We start from the raw sequence: 24,455 nt of genomic DNA, 5'->3' as shown, positions 1-24,455 counted from the left end.
ACGGACACACAGCCAGCACCAATCTACCAATCATGATACAACCACACAACCAATAATTCCACTTACTGAAACAAAGCCAGCACTCCACACACCCCGCACCAAGATTTATAGAAAGACGGCAGCTCCAACCACGCTTTAAGCCCAAAACCCAGCCTGAAGATGGCGAGTGAGACCTCGCTGAAACGTTGCCAAGACAATCTCAATCTTACACAGGAAAAGACCCGAATACAACAAGACCAGCATATGCCTTCGGCATTTAGTCATGCCGGCCACATGACCATGGAGACATCTTCAGACAGCGCTGGCTCTTTGGCTTTGAAACGGAGATGAGCACCGCCCCCTAGAGTCGGGAACGACTGGCGCATACTTGTGAGGGGAACCTTTAGCTGGGTGAACCTTTAGAGGAAAAAACAGGATTTCAATCTCTTAAATGATTACAGGCAGTCCTTGACATACATAAAAAAAGTGACCAGTGACCATTTTTCACATTTACGACCGTTGCAACACCCTCGTGATCACATGATCAAAATTCAGATGCTTGGCAACTGACTCACAGTTATGACGGTTGCAGTGTCCCAGGGTCACGTGATCCCCTTTTGCAACCTTCCGACGGTCAACCGGGACGCCAGATCCCCTTAACAATTGTGTCACCAGCTTGACAACTGCAGTCATTCACTTAACAACGGGGGGAGGAAAAAGATGGTCAAATCGGGTGAATCTCTCTTAGCAGAGTTGTGGTCATTAAGTTGAGGACTATCTATATTTTTTTTCCTATTTCACCGGCGTGTAGGATCAGAACACCCGAAAAATGTATTTTTAAGTACTCCAAATCATTTTGCATCTGCAAAAACTTCTTGGAGTAATAAAAGCAGGCACATAGAGAGAACATGAAATATACTTACACTGGGAAATTATTGAGATTATAAAGACAGAATTACAAATTTGGGGCGTGTAAGGATGCATAATTATGTAAATATAATGATGAGAATAGCTGGGAATCGTAAGCAGGTCTACATCTCGGCCAAAATTAGGCTGGGTTAAAAATACAATTACTATATAAGTATACTTTTTTTTTCTCTTTTAAAAAAGGAGGAGGAAGATATAAGTTAAAATTAAATATGTACATTGAAAAGGAATTATAAATGCCATCAACACAAAATGGAGCTTGCTCAGAGGCTGAAATACACCAAGTAAATGAGATGAAGAGTGGGAAGTAAAGAAGAGAGGTAAAGGAAGAAGCGAGGGATAGGAGAGAGGGCAGGGGGAGGGAATAGGAGGAGAGAAAGGAGGAGTGGAAAGGGGAGAGAAGAGAAGGAGAGAGGAAGGGGAAGTAGAGAAGGACAACAGAGGGAAGAAAGGAGGTAGGGATGAGGAGGAAAGAGGCAGAAGAAAGTGATGGATAAAGGTACAAATAATGCTGTATGGAGAGCAGAAGAGCCAATAATTGTTTTTGGGAGTTGATGGCAAAACGAATTGATGTAAACATTTCATAATGTAAATACGATGTTGGTTATGTAATAGTAGACATCTGGTTATGTGTTATGAAAAGGAAAAAATAAAAAAACTTTATATACATACATACCTACACACACACACACACACACACACATATATTTATCAGCACAAATACATATATATATATGTTTGTGTGTGTGTGTGTGTGTGTTTTATTTGTGCTGATAAATAAATAAAGGGAGACTAGTATAGATCTATTTCAAGCTATTTAGCTCTCATCAGCTAGCCATACCCTTACTGGGATTTGAACCTGGGCTATATTACATACTAGGCAGACATTTTAGCCATTAGGCCACAGGCTCTTATCTGTTATCAGCGAAGCCAGGGTGAAAGGTATCTATTAGATTTTTACAACCCCTGATATTTATCAGCACAAATAAAAAACACAAATATAACAAAGGCAACAGTAAAAATATTGGGTTTCTGTCGTGATGGACCCTTGTGACGAGCCGATTGACAGATGATGGAAGCAGTTAGCTTCCTCCCATAAATGGGGCTTACCAGGGGTTGTAAAAATCTAATATATATATATATATATATATATATATATATATATATATGTATGTATGTATGTATGTATGTATGTATGTATGTATGTATGTATGTATGTATGTATATATGTATATATGTATATATGTATATATGTATATATGTATATATGTATATATGTATATATGTATATATGTATATATGTATATATGTATATATGTATATATGTATATATGTTATATTTATGCTGATAAATAAATAAAGGGAGACTAGTATAGATCTATTTCAAGCTATTTAGCTCTCATCAGCTAGCCATACCCAAGTTTGGGAATCGAATTTAGCTGATGAGAGCTAAATAGCTTGAAATAGATCTATACTAGTTTCCCTTTATTTATTTATCAGCATAAATATAACAAATGTAACAAAAAAGGCAACAGTAAAAAATATTGGGTTTCTGTCTGGATGGTCTCTTGTGACGAGCCGAAGACAGAGAGTGGAAGTGTGACCTTCCTCCCATACTTGGGCATACCAGGGGTTGTGACTTTAAGTATATATGTATATATGTATATATGTATATATATATATATATATATATAAAGCAGGCACATAACCACCGTTAATAGCAGCTTTATCGGGGCAATATAACAAGCAGGGACGAAATGAGGCTATTTAAATTCTTAGAGCATAAGGCACTGGCTTGAAAGCAGAGATACGAAGTCTCTCTGTGCGTCCCTTAACTGTGAGCTATAGAAACAAGAATATATATATTTTTTCCTCCCCTTTTAATCTCCCGCTGACATCATAAAAGGTAACCGTTGAACATCGGTGGGAGGCACGGCTAGGCAGAAATTAGTCAGCAAGGTTTATTAATATCCCTTTCTGAGTGTGATAGAAATTGGGGGAGGGAGTGGATTCCAGGAAGCTCACTTGACATCAGCTTTTGCTTCATGGCAGCATCCCAAATGTTGTTGAATCGTGACCCTTAATGGAAAGAGGGCGGTGAGATGAAAAAACACACAATCCTCTCTCCTCTTTGGCAGTTTTCCATATTACCTGCTGACTAATGCTGCTTTAATTGGAGATGGGCGCAGGGAATGGGCCTGTCTCATTGAATGAAAAGAAGGACCAGGGGTGACATGATAGCAGTCTTCCAATATTTGAGGGGCTGCCCCAAAGAAGAGGAAGGGGGGGTGGGGATCGACTTATTTTCCAAAGCATCGGAAGACAGGGCAAAAATGGATGGAAACCAATCAAGGAGAGAAGCAACCTAAAAATAAGGAGAAACTTCCTAACAGGGAGCACACAATTAACCAATGGAACAGCTTGCCACCAGAAGCTGTGGGTGCTTCAACACTGGAGGTTTTTTAAGAAGAGATTGGACAGTGGTTTGCCCGGAATGGTGATGGCAAAACTATGGCATGTGTGCCACAGACGGCACGTAGAGCCCTCTCTGCGCGTAGGTGAGCCGTCGCCCCAGCTCGGCTCCACCGCGCATGTGTGTGCGCCTCCCGATGGCCAGCTGATCTTCGGGTTTCTGCTGCGCATGCGCAGGGATGGAGCACCTGCAGGAGACATGCATGCATGTGCAAGGGGTGGGAGGGCGGGTCATACGCCTGCATGGGGGCAGGTGGGTTATGTGTGCATGCGCGGGGGCGCAGGGGGAGTGTGGGTGGGGTAGCACCCTCCCTGTGGCCCATCTTGGGTCCCAGGAGGCTGTAGGGAGGACTACCAAGCCCACAACGGGGTGGGGGTGGTGTCACACACCCATGCACAGGGGGACGGGGACAGGAGGAATGTGGGAGAAGTGCCTATATGTGCATGTGCAGGAGGGCAGGGACAGGAGGGGGTGTCGTGCTTGCATTGCATTATGGGGGCGGGCGGGCGCGTCTGCACACGACAACAAAAAGGTTAGGCATCACTCGAATATAGGGTCTCCTATCTGAGCAGGGGATCGGACTAGAAGACCTCCAATTTTGTATTTATCTATTTATTTATTTTGTCATGTTAATGTAGTGTATGTTGGAGGTGGTGACCCTTTGAGAGCTGCATGCAACGAAATTTCATTTTAATGTGTGCCGATTAGCGTACCTTTAAAGCGACAACAAAGTTTTAGTCTGCCGATTAGCGAACCTTTAAAGCGACAGCAAAGTTTTAGTCTGCCGATTAGCGAACCTTTAAAGCGACAACGAAGTTTAGTCTGCCGATTAGCGAACCTTTAAAGCGACAGCAAAGTTTTAGTCTGCCGATTAGCGAACCTTTAAAGCGACAGCAAAGATTTAGTCTGCCGATTAGCGTACCTTTAAAGCGACAACAAAGTTTTAGTCTGCCGATTAACGAACCTTTAAAGCGACAGCAAAGATTTAGTCTGCCGATTAGCGTACCTTTAAAGCGACAACAAAGTTTTAGTCTGCCGATTAGCGTACCTTTAAAGCGACAACAAAGTTTTAGTGTGCCGATTAGCGAAACTTTAAAGCGATAGCAAAGTTCTAGTCTGCCGATTAGCATACCTTTAAAGCGACAACAAAGTTTTAGAGTGCGGATTAGCGTACCTTTAAAGTGACAACTAAGTTTTAGTCTGCCAATTAGCGTACCTTTAAAGCGACAATAAAGTTTTAGTCTGCCGATTAGCGTACCTTTAAAGCGATGACAAACTTTTAGTCTGTCGATTAGCGTACCTTTAAAGCGACAACAAAGTTTTAGTCTGCCGATTAGCGTACCTTTAAAGCGACAACAAAGTTTTAGTCTGCCGATTAGCGTACCTTTAAAGCGACAGCAAAGTTTTAGTCTGCCGATTAGCGTACCTTTAAAGCGATGACAAACTTTTAGTCTGCCAATTAGCGTACCTTTAAAGCGACAACAAAGTTTTAGTTGTCAATTAGCGTACCTTCAAAGTGACGACAAAGTTTTAGTCTGCCGATTAGTGTACCTTTAAAGCGATGACAAACTTTTAGTCTGCCAATTAGCGTACCTTTAAAGCGACAACAAAGTTTTAGTCTGCCGATTAGCGTACCTTTAAAGCGACAGCAAAGTTTTAGTCTGCCAATTAGCGTACCTTCAAAGTGACGACAAAGTTTTAGTCTGCCGATTAGTGTACCTTTAAAGCGATGACAAACTTTTAGTCTGCCGATTAGCGTACCTTTAAAGCGACAACAAAGTTTTAGTCTGCCGATTAGCGTACCTTTAAAGCGATGACAAACTTTTAGTCTGCCAATTAGCGTACCTTTAAAGCGACAACAAAGTTTTAGTTGTCAATTAGCGTACCTTTAAAGCGACAACGAAATTTTAGTCTGCCGATTAGTGTACTTTTAAAGCGACAACAAACTTTATTGTCACTTTATTTTTTAAAAATAAGTTTTTATTTAACTTATGTAAGTACTTAATTATACAGTGGATTGCCTGAGTCAATTTATTTACGCATAACATCAGTAATGGTAAAGTTATTCTAAGTCTTGGGAAAGTACAGACTCAAATCAACCGCCACTTAGTACTATTCACTTTGATAGTAACTTCTCTGTTGTTGTTGTTTTCCTCCTGGGCAGAATCCTTACGAAATGTCCCTCTTGTGAGTCACGCTCCTCGCTCATCCCCAGCTGAGTTCAGCGGCTCCAACCAACGGTTGTTGCGGGAACGGAAAACCTCGGCTCCTTCGCACTCCAGCCAGCCCACCCTCTTCACGTTCGAGTCGCCTTCCAATCACATCCGGAGCACCCTCTCCACCAGTGCCCCCCAAGACTATCTCTTTCTACACCAGTGCATGAGCCAGAAATCAGAAAATACAAGGTAACCCTTGGTTTAATCAAATCATTCTTTTCCATCTTTAGCTGAAAGGGACGCGGTGGCTCAGGGACTAAGACAATGAGCTTGTCGATCAGAAAGATCGGCGGTTCGGCAGTTCGAATCCCTAGCACCGCGTAACAGAGTGAGCTCCCGTGACGTGTCCCAGCTTCTGCCAACCTAGCAGTTCGAAAGCACGTAAAAATGCAAGTAGAAAAATAGGAACCACCTTTGGTGGGAAGATAACAGCCTTCCGTGTGCCTTCGGCCTTGAGTCATGCTGGACACATGACCACGGAGACGTCTTTGGATAGCGCTGGCTCTTCGGCTTTGAAACGATGAGCACCGCCCCCTAGAGTCAGGAATGACTAGCACATATGTTCCAGGGGAATCTTTAGCTTTACCTTAATCTTTAGCTGAGGTCCCCAATCCCGGGTGCACAGTCTCGTACTGAGCCACAACCCATTTGGAACAGGGGGGTCGAAGCAGCGGGTGATCGCGTGAGGGCATGAACCACCATTAGAGCAAGGGGCAGGCAGGCATGTGAAACTATCCCCAGGACACTACAACCATCACAAATATGAGTCAGTTGTGCAGCATCTGAATTTTGAATCTTGTATGCGTGTGTGCCTCCCCCCGGCCAACTGATTTTCAGGTCTCTGTCAGGCATGTGGGAGACACACGCGCATGCATCAGCGGGGGGATGCAGCACCTCCCCCACCCCATGGCCCATTTTTTGGTCCCACAAGGTTTCATGGAGGCCTGCTAGCCCCAAACTAAGGGATGGGGGAGGGGGTCATGTGCATATAAGTGTGGGAGCACGCATGCACAGGGAGCACAGGGTGGTTGTGTGTGCATGCACAAGGGGTTACATCAGCGGTGGGTTCCGGATCCCGTTCCAACCGATCTTAGTGTCTCTGCGAGCCTCCACGATGATCCAACTGCTCAGCAGAGCATCGTGCAGGTGGTGTATGCGCCATGTGCATGTGCGGAAGCGCAGAAGACTTAAAAGACCGGTAAGGAGCTCGGGCGGCCGGGACTTCTGGAGCACCAGAATGGAATGGTATCAAGTGCTCCGGGCTGACTCTGGTACACCCATACCGGGGTGTACCAGCTGCAACCCACCACTGGGTTACATGCTCAGGGGCGCAGCGAGGTGGGCGAGGCCAGCCAGTCCTTTCAATTACCGAACCGCCTGAATCCCCCTGCTTCCAAGTCTGTTAATCTGCATCAAGACATCTGGCTGGCTGGGGAATTCTGGCAGGTGTAGTCCACACATCGTCAAGCTGCCAATTGGTGTGGCAGCTTGACGATGTGTGGGCGTAGCAGCTGAAGCACGCATGCGCAAGGAGCACAGGGTGGTTGTATGCACATGCGCAAGGGGTTACATGCACAGTGGGTCACATGCGCAGGGGTGGGGCGCATTGCATTATGTCATGTGTGCAGGGGCGTGGCGCATTGTATTATGGCTGTGGGCACGCACTTGATTTCGGCACACAGGGAGAAAAGCCTTAGCCATCACTGCACGAGACCCAACGGGCTCTGGTGATCAATCAAGTAATCCTTCTTCTTCTTCCTCCCTTTCTTCTTTCGTTGCAGGAGCGCCAGCTTCTCGCAAGCCACCCGCTTCTTCATGCGGAGCGACCCGTCGGTTCAGAAATTGTCTCAGGAGAACGGGCATTGCGTCAACGGGCTAGGCGGGCAGCTCCACGGTTTCTACAGCTTGCCCAAACCCAACCGGCACAACTCGGAGCTCCGGGACAGCGCTTACGACTTGCCCAGGAGCTTCGGCTGCTACGCCCACACCAAAGCCAGCCTCACCGGCTCGGAGACGTCGGATAGCGAGGAGGTCTACACCTTCAAGACCCCCAACAGCACGCTTTGCAAAGACTTCGGGGACCTTTCCACAGATTCCTACGACGTGCCGGGCACCCCTCTGTCCATTTACCAGATCCCGAGGACCTTCACGCTGGACAAAAACCATAATGCCTTGGCGGTGGCTTCGAGCGACGCGGTGGCGACGCCTCCCCCCAGACCTCCCAAGCCGGGCCAGGCGGAATCCCGCTGGGGCAGCCCCCAACAACGCCTGGTGGACAGCGAAGGCCTCAGCATGAGTCCGACCGTCACCACCATTCCCCGAAGGAACACCCTGCCGGCGGTGGAGAACTGCAGGTTACACCGAGGTAGCTCCATCCCGGGAGGTTTTTCAAGAAGAGACTGGACAGCCATTTGTCCAACACGGTATAGGGTTTTCAGTTCGAGCAGGGGGTTGGACTAGAAGACCTCCAAGGAAGAAAGAAGGAGGAGAAGGAAAAAGAAAGAGGGGAGGAGGAAGAGGAAAGGAGGAGGGACAGAGGAGGAGGAGGTGATTCTCAGCCTTGGCAGCTTGACAATATGTGGTCTTCAACTGCCAGAATTCCCCAGCCAGCCAGATGTCTTGATACAGATTAACAGAGTTAGAAGCAGGGGTGGGATCCAGCCGGTTCAGACCAGTTCGGGTGAACCGGCTGCTAATTTTACATGCGGTTCGCCGAACTGGTAGTTGAAAGGACTGGCTGGCCTCGCCCACCCCCGCACCCCTCCCAGGAGTCTCCACATGGCCCGTTTTGGATGCCAGGTACGTGCAGGGCCCACGCGGAGGCTGTGGGAGGGCGAAAAATCAGGCCTCCCAGAAATTCAGGAAGTCCCGTTTCCAGCCACGCCCACCATGGCCAGGTTCCACCACAAAACCGCGGACAACAAAATCGCGCTCGACGAAAGCGCGTACGTGACGTCATCATAGCGCGACGAAAACATCGCGCTGTGATCGATAAATGTAAAAATAAAGCGAAAACCTTACCCTAACCCCCCCAAACCTAACCCTAAACCTAACCCTAAACCTAACCCTTAACCTAACCCTAAATCTAACCCTAAACCTAACCCTTAACCTAATGCTAAACCTAACGCTAACCCTTAACCTAACGCTAAATGTAACCCTAACGCTCTAAACCTAACCCTAACCCTTAACCTAACCCTAACCCTAACCCTAAACCTAACCCTTACCTTTATGTGAATCGGCTTGCTTTAATTTTATTTTTATTTCAATTTTTAATTTTTTTCGTGATGACGTCAAATGCGCGCTTTCGTCGAGCGCGCTTTTGTGGACCGCGGTTTTGACGGGTCACGCCATGGCCACACCCACACAGCAACCAGTTGCTAAAATTTTTCAATCCCACCCCTGTTTGGAAGGGACCTTGTAGGTCATCTAGTCCAACACATACACACACCCCGCCCAAGTAGGCCTGTCTACACCATCTTCAACTTGTCGAGGTCGAGAAACACTGACGAAAATGACCTTTGCTGATCTCAAACGCAGCATGAGGGGAACATCTCAGTCGACTTGCTCTCTCCTCATGTTCACTTTTCCTGCTTTTGATTCCAGCGTCTTCCTGTGAAACCTATGAATATCCTCAGCCCAGCGTCAGCGGCCTGGGGCCATCGGCCGAGTCTGCGAATCTCATGGGAGCCAGTTCGTATCTGGTGAGTTTTGAGGAGCCTTCCAAGAAAGATCCCAGGTTGCTTGTTAAAGGCCTGTGGATATTCTCAGCCATCCAGGTCATGGTTGTCCCAAAGATGCTTTTTCAAAAGGCAACTGGACTTTCTTGGGGGTTTTTCCCCCCTTGAAAATGGAGGAGGAGGGGGAGGAGGAGGAGGAGGAGGAGGAGGAGGAGGAGGAGGAAAAGGAGGAGGAGGAGGAGGAAAGAAAAAGAAGGAGAGGGGGCAGGAGAAGAAAGAAGGAGGAGGAGGAAAAAACGTTCAGATTGTCTCTGCCACAGAATTCAATGTTAAATGCAGCAGAGACCATCCGAACGTTTCTCCCTCCGTTCACAGCAGGGCTGCTGAAACCCGTCCTTTTAAGATAGTTCCCGGGAAGGAGGGGGTTGGGGGAGGACCATAAAGGGAGCAGCAGCTCTGCTGTGAATGGAGGAAGCTGTGAACGGAGGGGAAAACGTTCGGATTGTCTCTGCCACAGAATTCAACGTTAAATGCAGCAGAGACCATCCGAACGTTTCTCCCTCCGTTCACAGCAGAGCTGCTGCAGCCTGTCCCTTTAAGGTAGACCCAGGGAGGGAGGGGGTTGGGGGAGGACCATAAAGGGAGCAGCGGCTCTGCTGTGAACAGACTGATACACACCTTTTTCTTACTGGGTTCTCTGGGCGTGGCTTGTTGGTGGTGGGGTCCATGTGATCTGCAGTTCAGCGGTTCAAATCTCACTGGCTCAAGGTCGACTCAGCCTTCCATCCTTCCGAGGTGGGTAAAATGAGGACCTGGACTGTGGGGGCAAGTTGCTGACTCAATTTGCTAAAAAAATTGTAAACTGCTTAGAGAGGGCTGAAAGCCCTATGAAGCCGTTTATAAGACTAATAAATAAATGAATGAATGAATGAATGAATGAATGAATGAATGAATGAATGAATGAATAAATAAATAAATAAATAAATAAATAAATAAATAAATAAATAAATAAATAAATGTGACTCAGTGGGCGTGGGCATGAGTGGCATTGAGTTGGCCACGCCCATTCAGTCACAGGACCTAACCACCAAGCCATGCTCAGAGAACCGGTAGTAAAAAAAATATTGAATTTTACCACTGGTTTAGAGTCTTAAGGACTAGAAACTTGTCTTAAACAAGCAGAGCTAAAATTCAGGCTGCCTTACCGCCCCTAGGAATGGAATGTTTTCTTAAGGTTCCCTCTTCTGACTCAACTTTCTTATTTTCTGTCCCAGCAGAACAAAACGGTCGTGGCTCGTTCCCATAGCGCAGACTCCGAAGACAACTACGTCCCCATGAACCCAGGTTCTTCCCTCCTGCAGAACGTGGAGCGCTCCAATGGCAGCTCCCAGCACCTCTACATCCCCATGAGCCCTGGGCCTCACCACCTGGACATGATGGCCCACGCCTCCTCCACCTTCCCAGCTCAGAAAGGGAGCAGCGCTCAGCCCCTGAGGCGGATGAGTGAAATCCAGCCCCCACCCATTAACCGCAACCTTAAGCCTGATCGGAAAGGTGAAGACTTGGGTGGGTGGGTGGGTGGGTGGGTGGGTGGGTGGGTGCATGCCTGCATGCATGCTCGAAAAGATGGATAGATAATGAATGAATGAATGAATGAATGAATGAATGAATGAATGAATGAATGAATGAATGAAAAGAAGGATGAATGGGTGGGTGGATGGATGCTCAAAAAGATAGATGAATAAATGAAAGGTGGATGGATGGTGGAAGAGATGGATGGATGATTGAAGGAAGGATGGCTGGAGGGATGGATGGATGAGTGGGTGGATGTGGATGGATGAATGATGAAAAGGATGGCTGGGTGGGTGGGTGGGTGGGTGGGTGGGTGGGTGGGTGGGTGGGTGTTTGGATGGATGGATGGATGGATGGATGGATGGATGGATAGATGGATGGATGGATGATATAAGGAAGGATGGCTGAATGGATGATGAAAAGAATGATGGATGGATGGATGGATGGATGGATGGATGGATGGATGGATGATAAAAGAAGGATGAGTGGGTAGACAGATGGGTGGATAGATGCTGGAAAAGATGGATGGATGCTGGAAAAGATGGATGGATAGATGGATGGATGGATGGATGGATGGATGGATGCTGGAAAAGATGGATGGATGCTGGAAAAGATGGATGGATAGATGGATGGATGGATGAATGCTGAAAAAGAGGGATGGATGGATGGATGGATAGATGGATGGATGATGAAAAGAAGGGTAGATGTATGGATGGTTAGATGGATGGATGGAAATATGGATAGATGTTATAAAGAAGGATGGATGGATGAACAATGAAAAGAAATATGGATGGATGAATGCATCAATGAAAAGAAGGATGGATGGATGATGAAAAGAAGAATGAGTGGGTGGACAGATGGGTGGATGGATGCTGGAAAAGATGAGTGGATGTTGGGAAAGATGGGTGGATGGATAGATGGATAGATGAATGGATGGATGCTGGAAAAGATGGATGGATGGATGGATGGATGGATGGATGATGAAAAGAAGGATAGGTGGATGGATGATTAGATGGATGGATGGAAGTATGGATAGATGTTATAAAGAAGGCTGGATGGATGATGAAAAGAAGGATGGATGGATGAATGCATCAATGAAAAGAAGGATGGATGGATGATGAAAAGAAGGATGGATGGATGATGAAAAGAAGGATGAATGCGTGGACTGATGGGTGGATGCTGGAAAAGATGGATGAATGTTGGAAAAGATGGATGGGTGATGAGTGGATGGATGGATGGTGGAAGAGATGGATGGATTATTGGAGGAAATAGGGAGGGAGGGATGAATGAATGGGTGGATGGATGGATAATGAAAAGAAGGACTGATGGATGGAGGATGAATGGATGGGTGGTTGAAGGTAGGATGGCTGGAAGGATGCTTTGATACTTTTCATAATTTCAGCTCAATGGAGCCTTAAGCAGCTCTTCAGCCCAACTGTGATTCTCTTTCTCCTCCAGCAAAACCGACCCCACTTGACCTCCGGGGCAATTCGGTCATCGATGAACTGCCCTTTAAATCGCCAGTCACAAAATCGTGGTCTAGACCTGGGTGAGTAGAATACTGCATTGTTTTTTCAAAGAGGTTTAATCATGATTACTGGAAACCAGGAGATGGTGAGTTCTAGTCCAGCCTTAGGCATAAAAGCCAGCTGGGTGACTTTGGGCCAATCACCAGGAGATGGTGAGTTCTAGTCCTGCCTTAGGCATGAAAGTGGCTGGGCGATGTTGGGCCAATCACTAGGAGATGGTGAGTTCTAGTCCTGCCTTAGGCATGAAAGTGGCTGGGCGATCTTGGGCCCATCACCAGGAGATGATGAGTTCTAGTCCAGCCTTAGACATAAAAGTGGCTGGGCGAAGTTGGGCCAATCACCAGGAGATGATGAGTTCTAGTCCAGCCTTAGACATAAAAGTGGCTGGGCGAAGTTGGGCCAATCACCAGGAGATGGTGAGTTCTAGTCCTGCCTTAGACATAAAAGTGGCTGGGCGAAGTTGGGCCAATCACCAGGAGATGGTGAGTTCTAGTCCTGCCTTAGGCATGAAAGCCAGCTGGGTGACTTTGGGCCAATCACCTGGAGATGGTGAGTTCTAGTCCATCCTTAGGTATGAAAGTGGCTGGGTGATGTTGTGCCAATCACCCGGAGATAGTGAGTTCTAGTTTTGCCTTAGGCCTTTACAAGCGTTCATTGCACATATCCATCCCAGGGACCGTAGTTTGATTTAGTGCAATATAAAAAAATGCAAGTAGTTTTTCTGCGGACCACCGAAAGTTTCTCGCGTACCACCCGTGACCCACCGATCACCAGTTGGTAAACGCTGCCTTAAACGGAGTCAATCTTTTCCTGCCATTGTGGGGTAGCAGCGAAGAGCAAAGGCCCAATTGTGGGAAGATACTCAGCTGTTTTAAGAATACAGGGCCTGGGTCTGCCAGATCCCCCCAAAGCGCATTCGGGTTAATGCTAAAGCAGCCCCTGACCCTTCGAATACAGGGAGCCCCCCTCCCCTGGGGCTGAGCTAGCAGTCCACCCATTAACCGTTGAATGGAACTGTCTGTTCGGCTGCAGACAATTTCTCATGCCCTAATTCAGATTATAGTCCATTGTCTGGGAGGAGAAAGGGTGGGCTTGTCTCTTGGTGAGGTCACCGTTGTTGAATCACCCACGGTCCACCAGCTCAGACATTGTGCTAAGCCCAGAATTTGCAAGCCACGGGGGATGAGTTCACACATCGTCCCCAAGGCAGGCCCACCCGATCCCCATATAGAGCTTGGTATGAAATCAGAAGCCAGCCATTGTTTCAAAAGACAGACTTTCTTTTTCGGAGTGTTCTTTTTATTTTATTTTCATTATTATTTTTAATCTATTTGACTATAAGATATTCTAGAAGGTGAATGGTAGTGAACTGTGCCGGGTGTGGGACCTGGGAAGTCGGAGGGGATTAGGGAGGGGGGTTCATTGGGGGGTGTGTGGAGATATAGTCTCAATATATAGAATAAGAAGAATACACTTGTATACTGTTGTTCCTTATCTTTTCTTTTTCTTTTTCTCTTTTTTTCTTTTTTTTTTCTTCTTCTTTTTTCTTTTTAGCGCAATTTTTAGTAACTGAATAGATTAATGAATAGAGAAATGCACCAAAGTGAGAAGTAGAGGAAAAGAAGAGGGAGAAGTAAGGAGGGAGGAAGAGGGGAATGTAAGGAGGATGAGAGGGGAAGGAGGGTGAGGAAGGCGAGAAAGGAAAATAGGAGGGGAAAGGGAAGTAGGAGGGGTGATTGTTGGAGGGAGAAAGGAAAGTTGGAGGGGGAGAAGAAGGGGTGTATGGAGGATGAAAGCGACAGGTTGGTTTTATATGTTGGATGATGAGTTGTGTTTAGGTTTGTTTTATTTTTTTATATTATTATTATTGCAAATATTCAGTATATAAGTGAATGTACAAAATTGAAAATGAAAATGAATAAAACATTTGAAAATAAAATAAAATAAAAAAAAGACAGAATAACGGGGTTAGAAGGGACCTTGGACGTCTTGTAGTCCAGCAGTAAGCAACTGGTAGTCCGTGGGCCACTGGTGGCCTGTGAGAAAATTTGGGTGGTGCGCAGAAAAATTATTTGCATATTTTTTACTAAATCGGGGGTTTTCAAACTACGGCCCCTGGGATGGATACGTGCAATGAATCACAGAGAATCTCCCCCTTCAGGGTGTTTTTGTGGGGGTCGGAGGGGGGCAGAAATTCCAACTTGGGGTTTGCTTTAACCTCCTGGTGGGGGGTTTTGGGCGAAGGCTGGAGGGAAGAGCCGCTGGTGGCGAAGACCTGGAGGGCCTCGTTCCAGTGGGGCTGCATCACGGCCTGGAATTGGCTGACCATCTCAGCCCACTGAGTCTCCAGGTGCCGGCACCTGGCCTTGCACTCCTGCAGGTCTTCCCTCTGCTTAGAAAGCTTATGCTCCTAGTCCTCAGTGAGGTACTTCTGCTGAGCTTCAGCTTCCTTCTCGGTCAGATTCAATTTGAACTGTTTCGCCAACTCTTTCTCCTGGTGGCTGCTTAGCTCCAGCAACTGCTTCCTGTTGGGGCCCTAAGGAGCCCGGGCGGAGAGGCAAGGAGTGGCTGGGAGAGGAGGGGCAAGTAGAGGCTGGGGAGGTGCCCCTTGATGTGAGTGACATTGAGTTGACCACGCCCACCCAGTCTCATGACCACCTAGCCACTCCCACCCAGCCGATCATTAGGCAGATCCTATTAGTGGTCCGCGAGATTTAAAATTATAAATTTAGTGGTCCCCGATGTCCAAAAGGTTGGGGGGCCCTCATCCAACCCCCTGCTCAAGCAGGACCCTACACCATTTACCATAGATACCTGCTGTGGCTCAGCAGGTGCCGTTGGAGCTGCCACCAGACTCCGACAGCGAGGGGCCCTCTGAGTCGGCTCTGGAGGATGTGGAGGACCCTGGACAGGGTTCCGACTCCGAGCAGGGCGCAGAGAGGCTGGTTGGCCACCAGGAGGCACCTGAGCCTTGGACCAGTGGGGAGGAGACAAGGGAGAGTGAGCCGGACGCCAGCAGTGAGTTGTTCCTGGATGCACAGCACCAAAGAGCTAATAGGCGTCAGGAGGTAATTGCACTCAGCTGGTGGTCATTAGGCTCCTCTCCAGACTATAAAAAGACTGCTTGTGCACACGCAGGAAGGACTTCTTGCAGAAGTCAACGCAGGAATCAATGTCGGAGAACATTATTGTGAGCTTGGCAGGCTGGATTGCTGCCAAGCCTTATCTGTGCTGGATTGCTGCCCAGGCTTCTCTGTGCCGGTTTTCTGCCAAGGACCTGTCTGTCTGTTAATTAAATGCCGTAACTTATCTTTGGCTCGGAGTGTGTGTTGGTGTGGGACGAGGGGGATCAGAACAGATACTATTTAAATTTCCTTGATTAGACTATTGTTTGCTGTTAGCTTGTATGACTGCATTGGTAAGTTCCTTGATTGTGGTAATTGTTTACTTGATTGTTAGTCTAGTGTTAATCTTTGCTCATTTGGGTGTCAATTGCTGGTGGGGAAGTATTTTGGTCTCTTTTTAATAGCAATAGCAGTTAGACTTATATACCGCTTCATAGGGCTTTCAGCCCTCTCTAAGCGGTTTACAGAGTCAGCATATTGCCCCCAACAACAATCCGGGTCCTCATTTTACCCACCTCGGAAGGCTGAGTCAACCCTGAGCCGGTGAGATTTGAACAGCCGAACTGCAGAACTGCAGTCAGCTGAAGTAGCCTGCAGTGCTGCATTTAACCACTGCGCCACCTCGGCTCTCGTCTTTAAGATGAGATTGGACAATCGTATGCCAGAAATGGTATAAGGTTTCCTGCTTGAGCAGTGGGTTGGACTAGAAGACCTCCAGAGTGCCTTCCCACTCTGCTATTCTGTTATTCTGTTTTATTTCCTTTTGGGTTTTTGATTGTCTCGTTTGGATGTGCCACACTTCCAGGAATTCTCTAGCATTTTCGGAATTGGTTTGGTCTAAGATGCTCACAGTTTCCCCACCGAAAACTTGGTTATGCCTGTCCATCTACTCCACACTTGGCAGATAGGATTTCTGACAACTCTCTCGAGTCCTAAAGGCAGGATAGGAAGCAATGGGTGGAAACGAATGAAGGAGAGAACCAACCTAGAACAGAGGAGGAATTCAACCAGTGGAACAGCCTGCCTCCAGAAGTTGTGGGTGCTCCAACACTGGAGGTTGGACAACCATTTGTCTGGAACTGTAGAATCTCCTGACTGAGCAGGGGGTTGGACTAGAAGACCTCCAAGGTCCCTTCTGCTAGAAATTCTGTAGGGCTCTATACAGAATTTCTAACAGGTTATGGGCCCAGTCATAACAGACTAAGAAATAGATGCAAGATACAGCAACAGAAAGAAGACTTATAAAGAGCCGAGGTGGCGCAGTGGTTAGGGTGCAGTACTGCAGGCCACTTCAGCTGACTGTTATCTGCAGTTCGGCGGTTCTAATCTCACCGGCTCAAGATTGACTCAGCCTTCCATCCTTCCGAGGTGGGTGAAATGAGGACCCAGACTGTGGGGGTGATATGCTGACTCTGTAAACCGCTTAGAGAGGGCTGAAAGCCTTATGAAGCGGTATATAAGTCTAACTGCTATTGCTATTGCTAAGACTGCAACAGAATAAAAGACAACAATGGCCAGTAACACAGCTACCACAACGCTTTTGTTTGCAAATCTGACAACTCAGAACTCTGATTCTACTGAGTATTGCTGCTGTTGTTGCATAAAACGATTCCACCACAAAACCGCGGACGACAAAATCGCGCTCGACGAAAGCGCGCATTTGACGTCATCACAGCGCGACGAAAACATCGCGCTGTGATCGATAAATGTAAAAATAAAGCGAAAACCTTCCCCTAACCCCCCCAAACCTAACCCTAAACCTAACCCTAAACCTAACCCTTAACCTAACCCTAAATCTAACCCTAAACCTAACCCTTAATCTAACGCTAAACCTAACGCTAACCCTTAACCTAACCCTAAACCTAACCCTTAACCTAACCCTAAATCTAACCCTAAACCTAACCCTTAACCTAACGCTAAACCTAACGCTAACCCTAAACCTAACCCTAAACCTAACCCTTAACCTAACCCTAAATCTAACCCTAAACCTAACCCTTAACCTAACGCTAAACCTAACGCTAACCCTAAACCTAACCCTAAACCTAACCCTTAACCTAACCCTTAACCTAACCCTAAACCTAACCCTAAACCTAACCCTTAACCTAACCCTAAATCTAACCCTAAACCTAACCCTTAACCTAACGCTAAACCTAACGCTAACCCTTAACCTAACGCTAAACATAACCCTAACGCTCTAAACCTAACCCTAACTCTTAACCTAACCCTAACCCTAAACCTAACCCTTACCTTTATGTGAATCAGCTTGCTTTAATTTTATTTTTATTTCAATTTTTAATTTTTTTCGTCGCACTGTGATGACGTCAAATGCGCACTTTCGTCGAGCGCGCTTTTGTGGATCGCGGTTTTGACGGGTCACGGCATAAAACACACAAACACTGTATTCCAACACCTTCTAACTCTTGTTCTTCTGACTCCTGGTGACTTTTCCTCGGGATTATCTCATTTCAGCCAGGCCTTCAACTCCAACCTTTCTCAATACTGTCGTCCCACCTCAACCCAGAGCATCACCAGCACCGACTCAGGAGATAGTGAAGAAAATTATGTGGCCATGGTAAGTCTTTATGGAAGCTTCTTTCTATTTTGGGGTTTGTCTCAGAGGGGGTATTCAGCCTGTTCGGGCCGGTTTTGGTGAACCGGTAGCGGAAACATATTAGACAGACATCTTAGCCATTAGGCCACAGGCTCTTATCCGTTATCAGCCAAGCCAGGGTGAAAGGTATCTATTAGATTTTACAACCCCTGGTATGCCCAAATATGGGAGGAAGTCAATTGCTTCCATTCTCTGTCCTTCAGCTCGTCACAAGAGACCATCCAGGCAGAAACCCAATATTTTTACTGTTGCCTTTTTTGTTACATTTGTTGTAAGATGTCTGCCTAATATGTAATATAGCCCAGGTTCAAATCCCAGTAAGGGTATGGCTAGCTGATGAGAGCTAAATAGCTTGAAATAGATCTATACTAGTCTCCCTTTATTTATTTATCAGCACAAATACAAATGTAACAAAAAAGGCAACAGTATATATATATATATATATATATATATATATATATATATATATATATATATATATATATATATATATATATATATATATATATATATATATATATATATATATATATATATTTATATATACACACACACACACACACACACATACATACATACATACATTTTTATTTTAAACACATAAGCACATCAACAGAAATGAACACATGACTTAAAAACAACATAGGAACAATAAGTTCCATCGTATATCATACAGCAGTTCCAAATCGGTTTCTTTGCAGTTAGTGTTTTCCCTACTATACATTTCTATCTTGAGTTCATAATCTCCTTGTTCGTTATCCATTTTTATGTACAATTTTTATTTATTTATACTTAGCTACTTATGACCAGATATTATTTACCTATATTGTGCTTTATATTTTTACTGTCATTTATTCTCTTACATACAGTTATAGGTATACATTCACATAGTTATTCTTTTTCTTTGCCATTCTTATATTATTATTATTCCATTTAAGAGGTTATAAGGTATAGTTTGGAATGCTTTGTTTACCATCCTTCGCACTGCTATGACACCACCTTATTTTCTCTTTCTTTTCTCCCTCCCTTCCTTCTCTACTTCCTTCCTTCCTCCTCTCCATCCCCTTTTTCCTTCCCTTACCTCTTCCCTACTCCTACTCTCTTTCTTCTCCTTCCTACCTTCTCTCCTTCTCTTTCTTTCTCTTCCTCCCTCCTCTCCTTCTTTTTCTCTCCCTTCCTCCCATCTTCCCTTACCTCATTCTTCTTCCCTTACCTCTCCTCCACACTTCTTCTTCCTCTCCTACTATCTCTCCTTCTCTTTCTCTCTCTTCCACCCTCCACTCCTTTAGAAGTAATGGGAATTTTGACTGATTGCTTAAATGTGTCCTTTGCTGCTGCTTGACTGATGGCTCCTAATTGCTATCATTTTAGCAAAACCCGGTTTCTGCCTCCCCTATTCCAAGTGGGAAAAGTAGCCCGGCCCAAAAGAAGAGCAGCACGAGCGTTGATTACCTGGCTTTGGACTTTCAGCCCAGCTCACCTGGGCCCCACCGAAAGGTACGTTCCAGGTTCTGAAATCTTTTCAGCCAATCCCAACAGCTCAGCATGGAAATTCTGCCAGTCTTGAGTGACAAACTCAACAAGGGCCCCAAACTCAACCCAGTTTGATATCACGATAAAGGCGGCAGGCTAGAAACCAGGAGACAGAGAGTTCTAGTCCTGCCTTAGGGCATGGAAGGCGATTGGGTGACTTTGGGCCAATCACCACGATGGAGTAAGTATTAGTCCCAACTTAGGCGTGAAAGCTGACTGGGTGAATTTGGGCCAATCACCAAGAGACGGTGAGTTCTAGTCCCGCCTTAGGCACGAAAATTGACAGTGTGAGTTTGGGCCAATCACCACGATGGAGTAAGTATTAGTCCCACCTTAGGCACGAAAGCTGACGGTGTGAGTTTGATCCAATCACCAAGAGACGGTGAGTTCTAGACCTGGGCATGAAAGCTGACTGGGTGAGTTTGGGCCAATCACCAGGAGACTATGAGTTCTAGTCCTGCCTTAGGCATGAAATCTGACTGAGTGAGTTTGGGCCAATCACCAGGAGATGGTGAGTTCTAGTCCCGCCTTAGGCACGAAAATTGACAGTGTGAGTTTGGGCCAATCACCAGGAGACTATGAGTTCTAGTCCTGCCTTAGGCATGAAAGCTGACTGGGTGAGTTTGGGCCAATCACCAGGAGACGGTGAGTTCTAGTCCCGCCTTAGGTACGAAAATTGACAGTGTGAGTTTGGGCCAATTACCAGGAGACTATGAGTTCTAGTCCTGCCTTAGGCATGAAAGCTGACTGGGTGAGTTTGGGCCAATCACCAGGAGATGGTGAGTTCTAGTCCTGCCTTAGGCACGAAAATTGACAGTGTGAGTTTGGGCCAATCACCAGGAGACTATGAGTTCTAGTCCTGCCTTAGGCATGAAAGCTGACTGGGTGAGTTTGATCCAATCACCAAGAGACGGTGAGTTCTAGACCTGGGCATGAAAGCTGACTGGGTGAGTTTGGGCCAATCACCAGGAGACTATGAGTTCTAGTCCTGCCTTAGGCATGAAATCTGACTGGGTGAGTTTGGGCCAATCACCAGGAGATGGTGAGTTCTAGTCCCGCCTTATGCACGAAAATTGATAGTGTGAGTTTGGGCCAATCACCAGGAGACTATGAGTTCTAGTCCTCCCTTAGGCATGAAATCTGACTGGGTGAGTTTGGGCCAATCACTAGGAAACTATGAGTTCTAGTCCTGCCTTAGGCATGAAATCCGACTGGGTGAGTTTGGGCCAATCACCAGGAGACGGTGAGTTCTAGTCCCGCCTTAGGCACGAAAATTGACAGTGTGAGTTTGGGCCAATCACCAGGAGACTATGAGTTCTAGTCCCGCCTTAGGCATGAAATCTGACTGGGTGAGTTTGGGCCAATGACCAGGACCCATTAAGACAGGACTATAACTCACATTATCACAGTCCCGCCTTTGGAATGAAAGCCAGCTGGTGATTGGCCCAAGGTTACCCAGCTGGCTTTCATTCCAAAGGCGGGACTAGAACTCACCATCTCCTGGATTCTAGGCCAGCACCTTAACCACTACACCAAACTAGCTCGACATATAATTGCTCCTTACTGAAATATTCATGTCACTGCACCTCCAACAACATAAACTCATTTCTAAGATATTCTATTCTTGTTGAAAAGGATGTACTGTGTCGAAGCTATTGAAATTGTTGTGGGTTTTTTTAAATCTCTCCTATTTTTTTATTAGTTAAATAAAATATTGAGGGGAGGGGTACCAAAAGAAAACATTTTCTCGAGAGGGTTGTATTCTGATGCTTCACACACCAGTTTTCTTTTTCCCCAAGGTTGGTAACTTTAAGACTTGAGGACTTCAATTCCCAGAATTCTTTAACCAGCATGGCTGCCTGGGGAATTCTGGGAGTTGAAGTCCCAGAAGTTGCAAAGTTGGAAAAACATTGGGTGTCAGGTTCCGAAGGGTTAATGAAACCAGCCAAACACAGAAACGGTTCGTAAATGCAGTTTGCATTCTTCCTTCGGCACGAACTGACCAACAAAGCACTAAGGCAATGAATAAATTGTCAGAGCTGCCACCCTGTGTTTCTCAACACCTTTTATAGCTACATTGGTAATTAAGATAAACCGCACCCCGCGCTTGCGCACACCCATCACCTTGTGACCCAGAGCGAAAACCACCCGGCAATTAATCATGGATTGTTAGCAGGAGTTTCTTCAGCTTGTTCAGGAGGGATGGTGAGTCTCGGCAGCTGGCCCAATCTTCTCCCCTGAATGGCAGCTCCAGGCCTCTGGGCTGGTCAGAGCTGACATGCGGCCCCCTACCACAGAGACAGCATCTGGGAAGCTACGAATTACAGTTAGTTAAGAGTTAAAGGACCCCTTTTCCCCAGTTTGGTGGGATGTCTGCAGTGGAATCTCGCTACCAGGTGGGGTGCCCTACAGTCCTTGCTATGAACCCAAGATGCCTCCGACAGGGGAAAACCTTTCCATAAAATAAGGTATTGTAATTGTCCCCTGTGCCACCTGGAATCTAGTATATCCGTGGCACGACAAAACCGCGCTCCACTAAAGCGCGCCCGATTAAACTGCGTCGCTGACGTCATCAGCAGCGTGACAACAGCGACCGCGGAGAAAAAAGGGCGCTTTAAAAAGTGCTTTGAAAGCAAGGCGATTCAAGTTAAGGTAAGGGTTAGGGTTAGGGTTAGGGTTAGGGTTAGGGTTAAGGTAAGGGTTAGGGTTAGGGTTAGGGTTAGGGTTAGGGTTAGGGTTAGGGTTAGGGTTAGGTTAAGGGTTAGGTTTAAGGTTAGGTTTAGGGTTAGGGTTAGGTTTAGGGTTAGGGTTAGGTTTAGGGTTAGGTTTAGGGTTAGGTTAAGGGTTAGGTTTAGGGTTAGGGTTAGGGTTAGGTTTAGGGTTAGCTTTAGGGTTAGGTTAAGGGTTAGGGTTAGGGTTAGGGTTAGGGTTAGGGTTAGGGTTAGGGTTAGGATTAGGTTAAGGGTTAGGTTTAGGTTTAGGGTTAGGTTAAGGGTTAGGTTTAGGATTAGGGTTAGGTTTAGGGGGGTTAGGTTTAGGTTTAGGGGTTAATTTTAGCTTTAGCGTTCACAGCGTGCTTTTTTCATCGCGCTGTGATGACGTCAGCTACGCGGTTTCGTCGAGCACGCTTTAGTCGAACGCGGTTTTGTGGTGGAACCAGTATATCTTGCACTATATAGTGCTGTTCCCCATCTACAGTAAACGGGGCTGGCGGCCGTAGCGGGTGATATTAGGTTTACATGAAAAAGCAAACCATGCAAAATCTGGAACGTCTTCCCAACTTCTCCTCTCTCTTCCCTTTTCTGTGGACAGCCCTCGACATCGTCCGTCGCTTCCGACGAGAAGGTCGACTACGTGCAGGTGGACAAAGAGAAGACGCAAGCTTTGCAGAGCACGATGCAGGAATGGACCGACGTCCGGCAGTCGTCTGAGCCCAGCAAGACCGCGAAGCAGTAGCCAAGCAAGGACGTGGTGGAGAAACCATGGAGGCTCCCAGTAATCGAGGAGACCATCGATTTGTCTCCCTTGCGGTGTGGACCTTCTCTCGGTCCTTCTGCGGGAGGCCGTTCCGGATAAGCAGAGCGGTTCTGCTTTTGAAAACAAGCTTCTTCGAGAGAAATATTTGGCTGAAAACCTGCATCAAGGCATTTTTTTTTCAGTTACGGGTTAGCAGCTGGCTCTATTCGGAGGAATTCAGTGAACCAACAATGGCTTCTCATCCACCTGCCCGTATCCAAACTTTCTTTGATCCACTTTCAACCTGCGGATCTCTTTATTTTCGCATCAAGCAACTACTCTTTGCCGACTTCCTGCTGTCGGTTGGAACTCTTAAGCCTGATTTCGGCCTCCTAGTTCTGCCTTTTTAGAGACAATAGTGATAACAATAATAATAATGATGATGATGATGATGGCCAGCTACTCATCCTAAGTGGATTTGAAGCTGTCCGCTGTATCGCTTCACAAAAGGGTGAAGAAATCTCCAAGCAATGCCTTTCTCTCCCTCACCCGCCGCTCTTTATGTAAATGGCCATCATGCGAATTCCTTAAAGTACACAATTGTCCTTCCCAGGACGACAAGCATGTCGAGAAACGATTGCTGCTCGCCGGTATAAATCAGCTTTTTGAAATGCATTACTGTGGAACTGAAAATGATTCCTCGTTCGCCATCCTTCCCCACCCCACCCCTCAACAAGAAAGAAAAAAACAAAATTCTTCCTAATTCTCTCCTGGGAATTTGAACGATGGGACCTGCTTTGGATGTTTTCGCAATAGTTTCCCCTTGGTGGGATAGATGATATCGGTGTCCGAGATCTTACAATAGTTGAATCTGCGTTGGGCAGTATTTGGTACCTGGTGTGTGGGTGTGTAGGACAGCATTTGATGGTTATAAATGCTTTGATATTTAAACGTCCATCCACTCTGTGTTTCATGCGGCATTTGATGCCTGGCTACCTATCTCGAGCGCTCCTAATTCGAAGCAAATGTTCGTTTTTCCAAATAAGAGCACAGGGCGGGGCTCGAGCAATTGGGACCCTGGACAAGAGGCTAGCAAACCAGCGTCCAAGACCCGAGAGTTGCCATGGGACAAGGTTGAGCTCCCGTTCTTCGCTCCAGCTCCTGCCGGGGATATGAAAGGATCTTCCGAATGGGCACAGTCAGTGGTGGGATTCAGCCGGTTCGCACCTATGCGGTAGAACCGGCTGTTAACTTACTAAGCAGTTCGGAGAACCGGTTGTTGGAAGAAATCTCATTTTGTCTTTTTTTTCTACTTTGCAGGGCTAATCCTGTAAGGAAGGCAGGAAGGAAACATTCT

General features: G+C 46.4%; 1 protein-coding gene across 2 annotated transcripts in view; it reads left to right on the top strand.

Moving 5' to 3' along the window:
* Positions 1 to 24,053, top strand: part of GAB2 (GRB2 associated binding protein 2) — a 131,818-nt gene extending 107,765 nt beyond the window's left edge. The window contains exons 3-10 of one of the 2 annotated variants that reach the window (XM_087721013.1): positions 5,544 to 5,784; positions 7,377 to 7,960; positions 9,199 to 9,296; positions 10,550 to 10,826; positions 12,303 to 12,393; positions 17,968 to 18,070; positions 19,481 to 19,606; positions 22,955 to 24,053. In XM_087721013.1, the coding sequence (XP_087577139.1) occupies positions 5,544 to 5,784; positions 7,377 to 7,960; positions 9,199 to 9,296; positions 10,550 to 10,826; positions 12,303 to 12,393; positions 17,968 to 18,070; positions 19,481 to 19,606; positions 22,955 to 23,098 (1,664 nt within the window). In that variant the 3' untranslated portion in view covers positions 23,099 to 24,053. Of the gene's footprint in view, positions 1 to 5,543; positions 5,785 to 7,376; positions 7,961 to 9,198; positions 9,297 to 10,546; positions 10,827 to 12,302; positions 12,394 to 17,967; positions 18,071 to 19,480; positions 19,607 to 22,954 lie in introns of both variants that reach the window. The other variant, XM_087721012.1, reaches the window with a different exon arrangement.
* Positions 24,054 to 24,455: the final 402 nt, after the last annotated feature.

Source organism: Thamnophis sirtalis, unplaced genomic scaffold, assembly GCF_051295495.1.
Source record: "Thamnophis sirtalis isolate CommonGarterSnake01/CBP01778 unplaced genomic scaffold, rThaSir2_p1.2 scaffold_8, whole genome shotgun sequence".
NCBI classification, from domain to species: Eukaryota; Metazoa; Chordata; class Lepidosauria; order Squamata; family Natricidae; genus Thamnophis; species Thamnophis sirtalis.
This window is presented reverse-complemented; position numbering and strand designations above follow the sequence as displayed.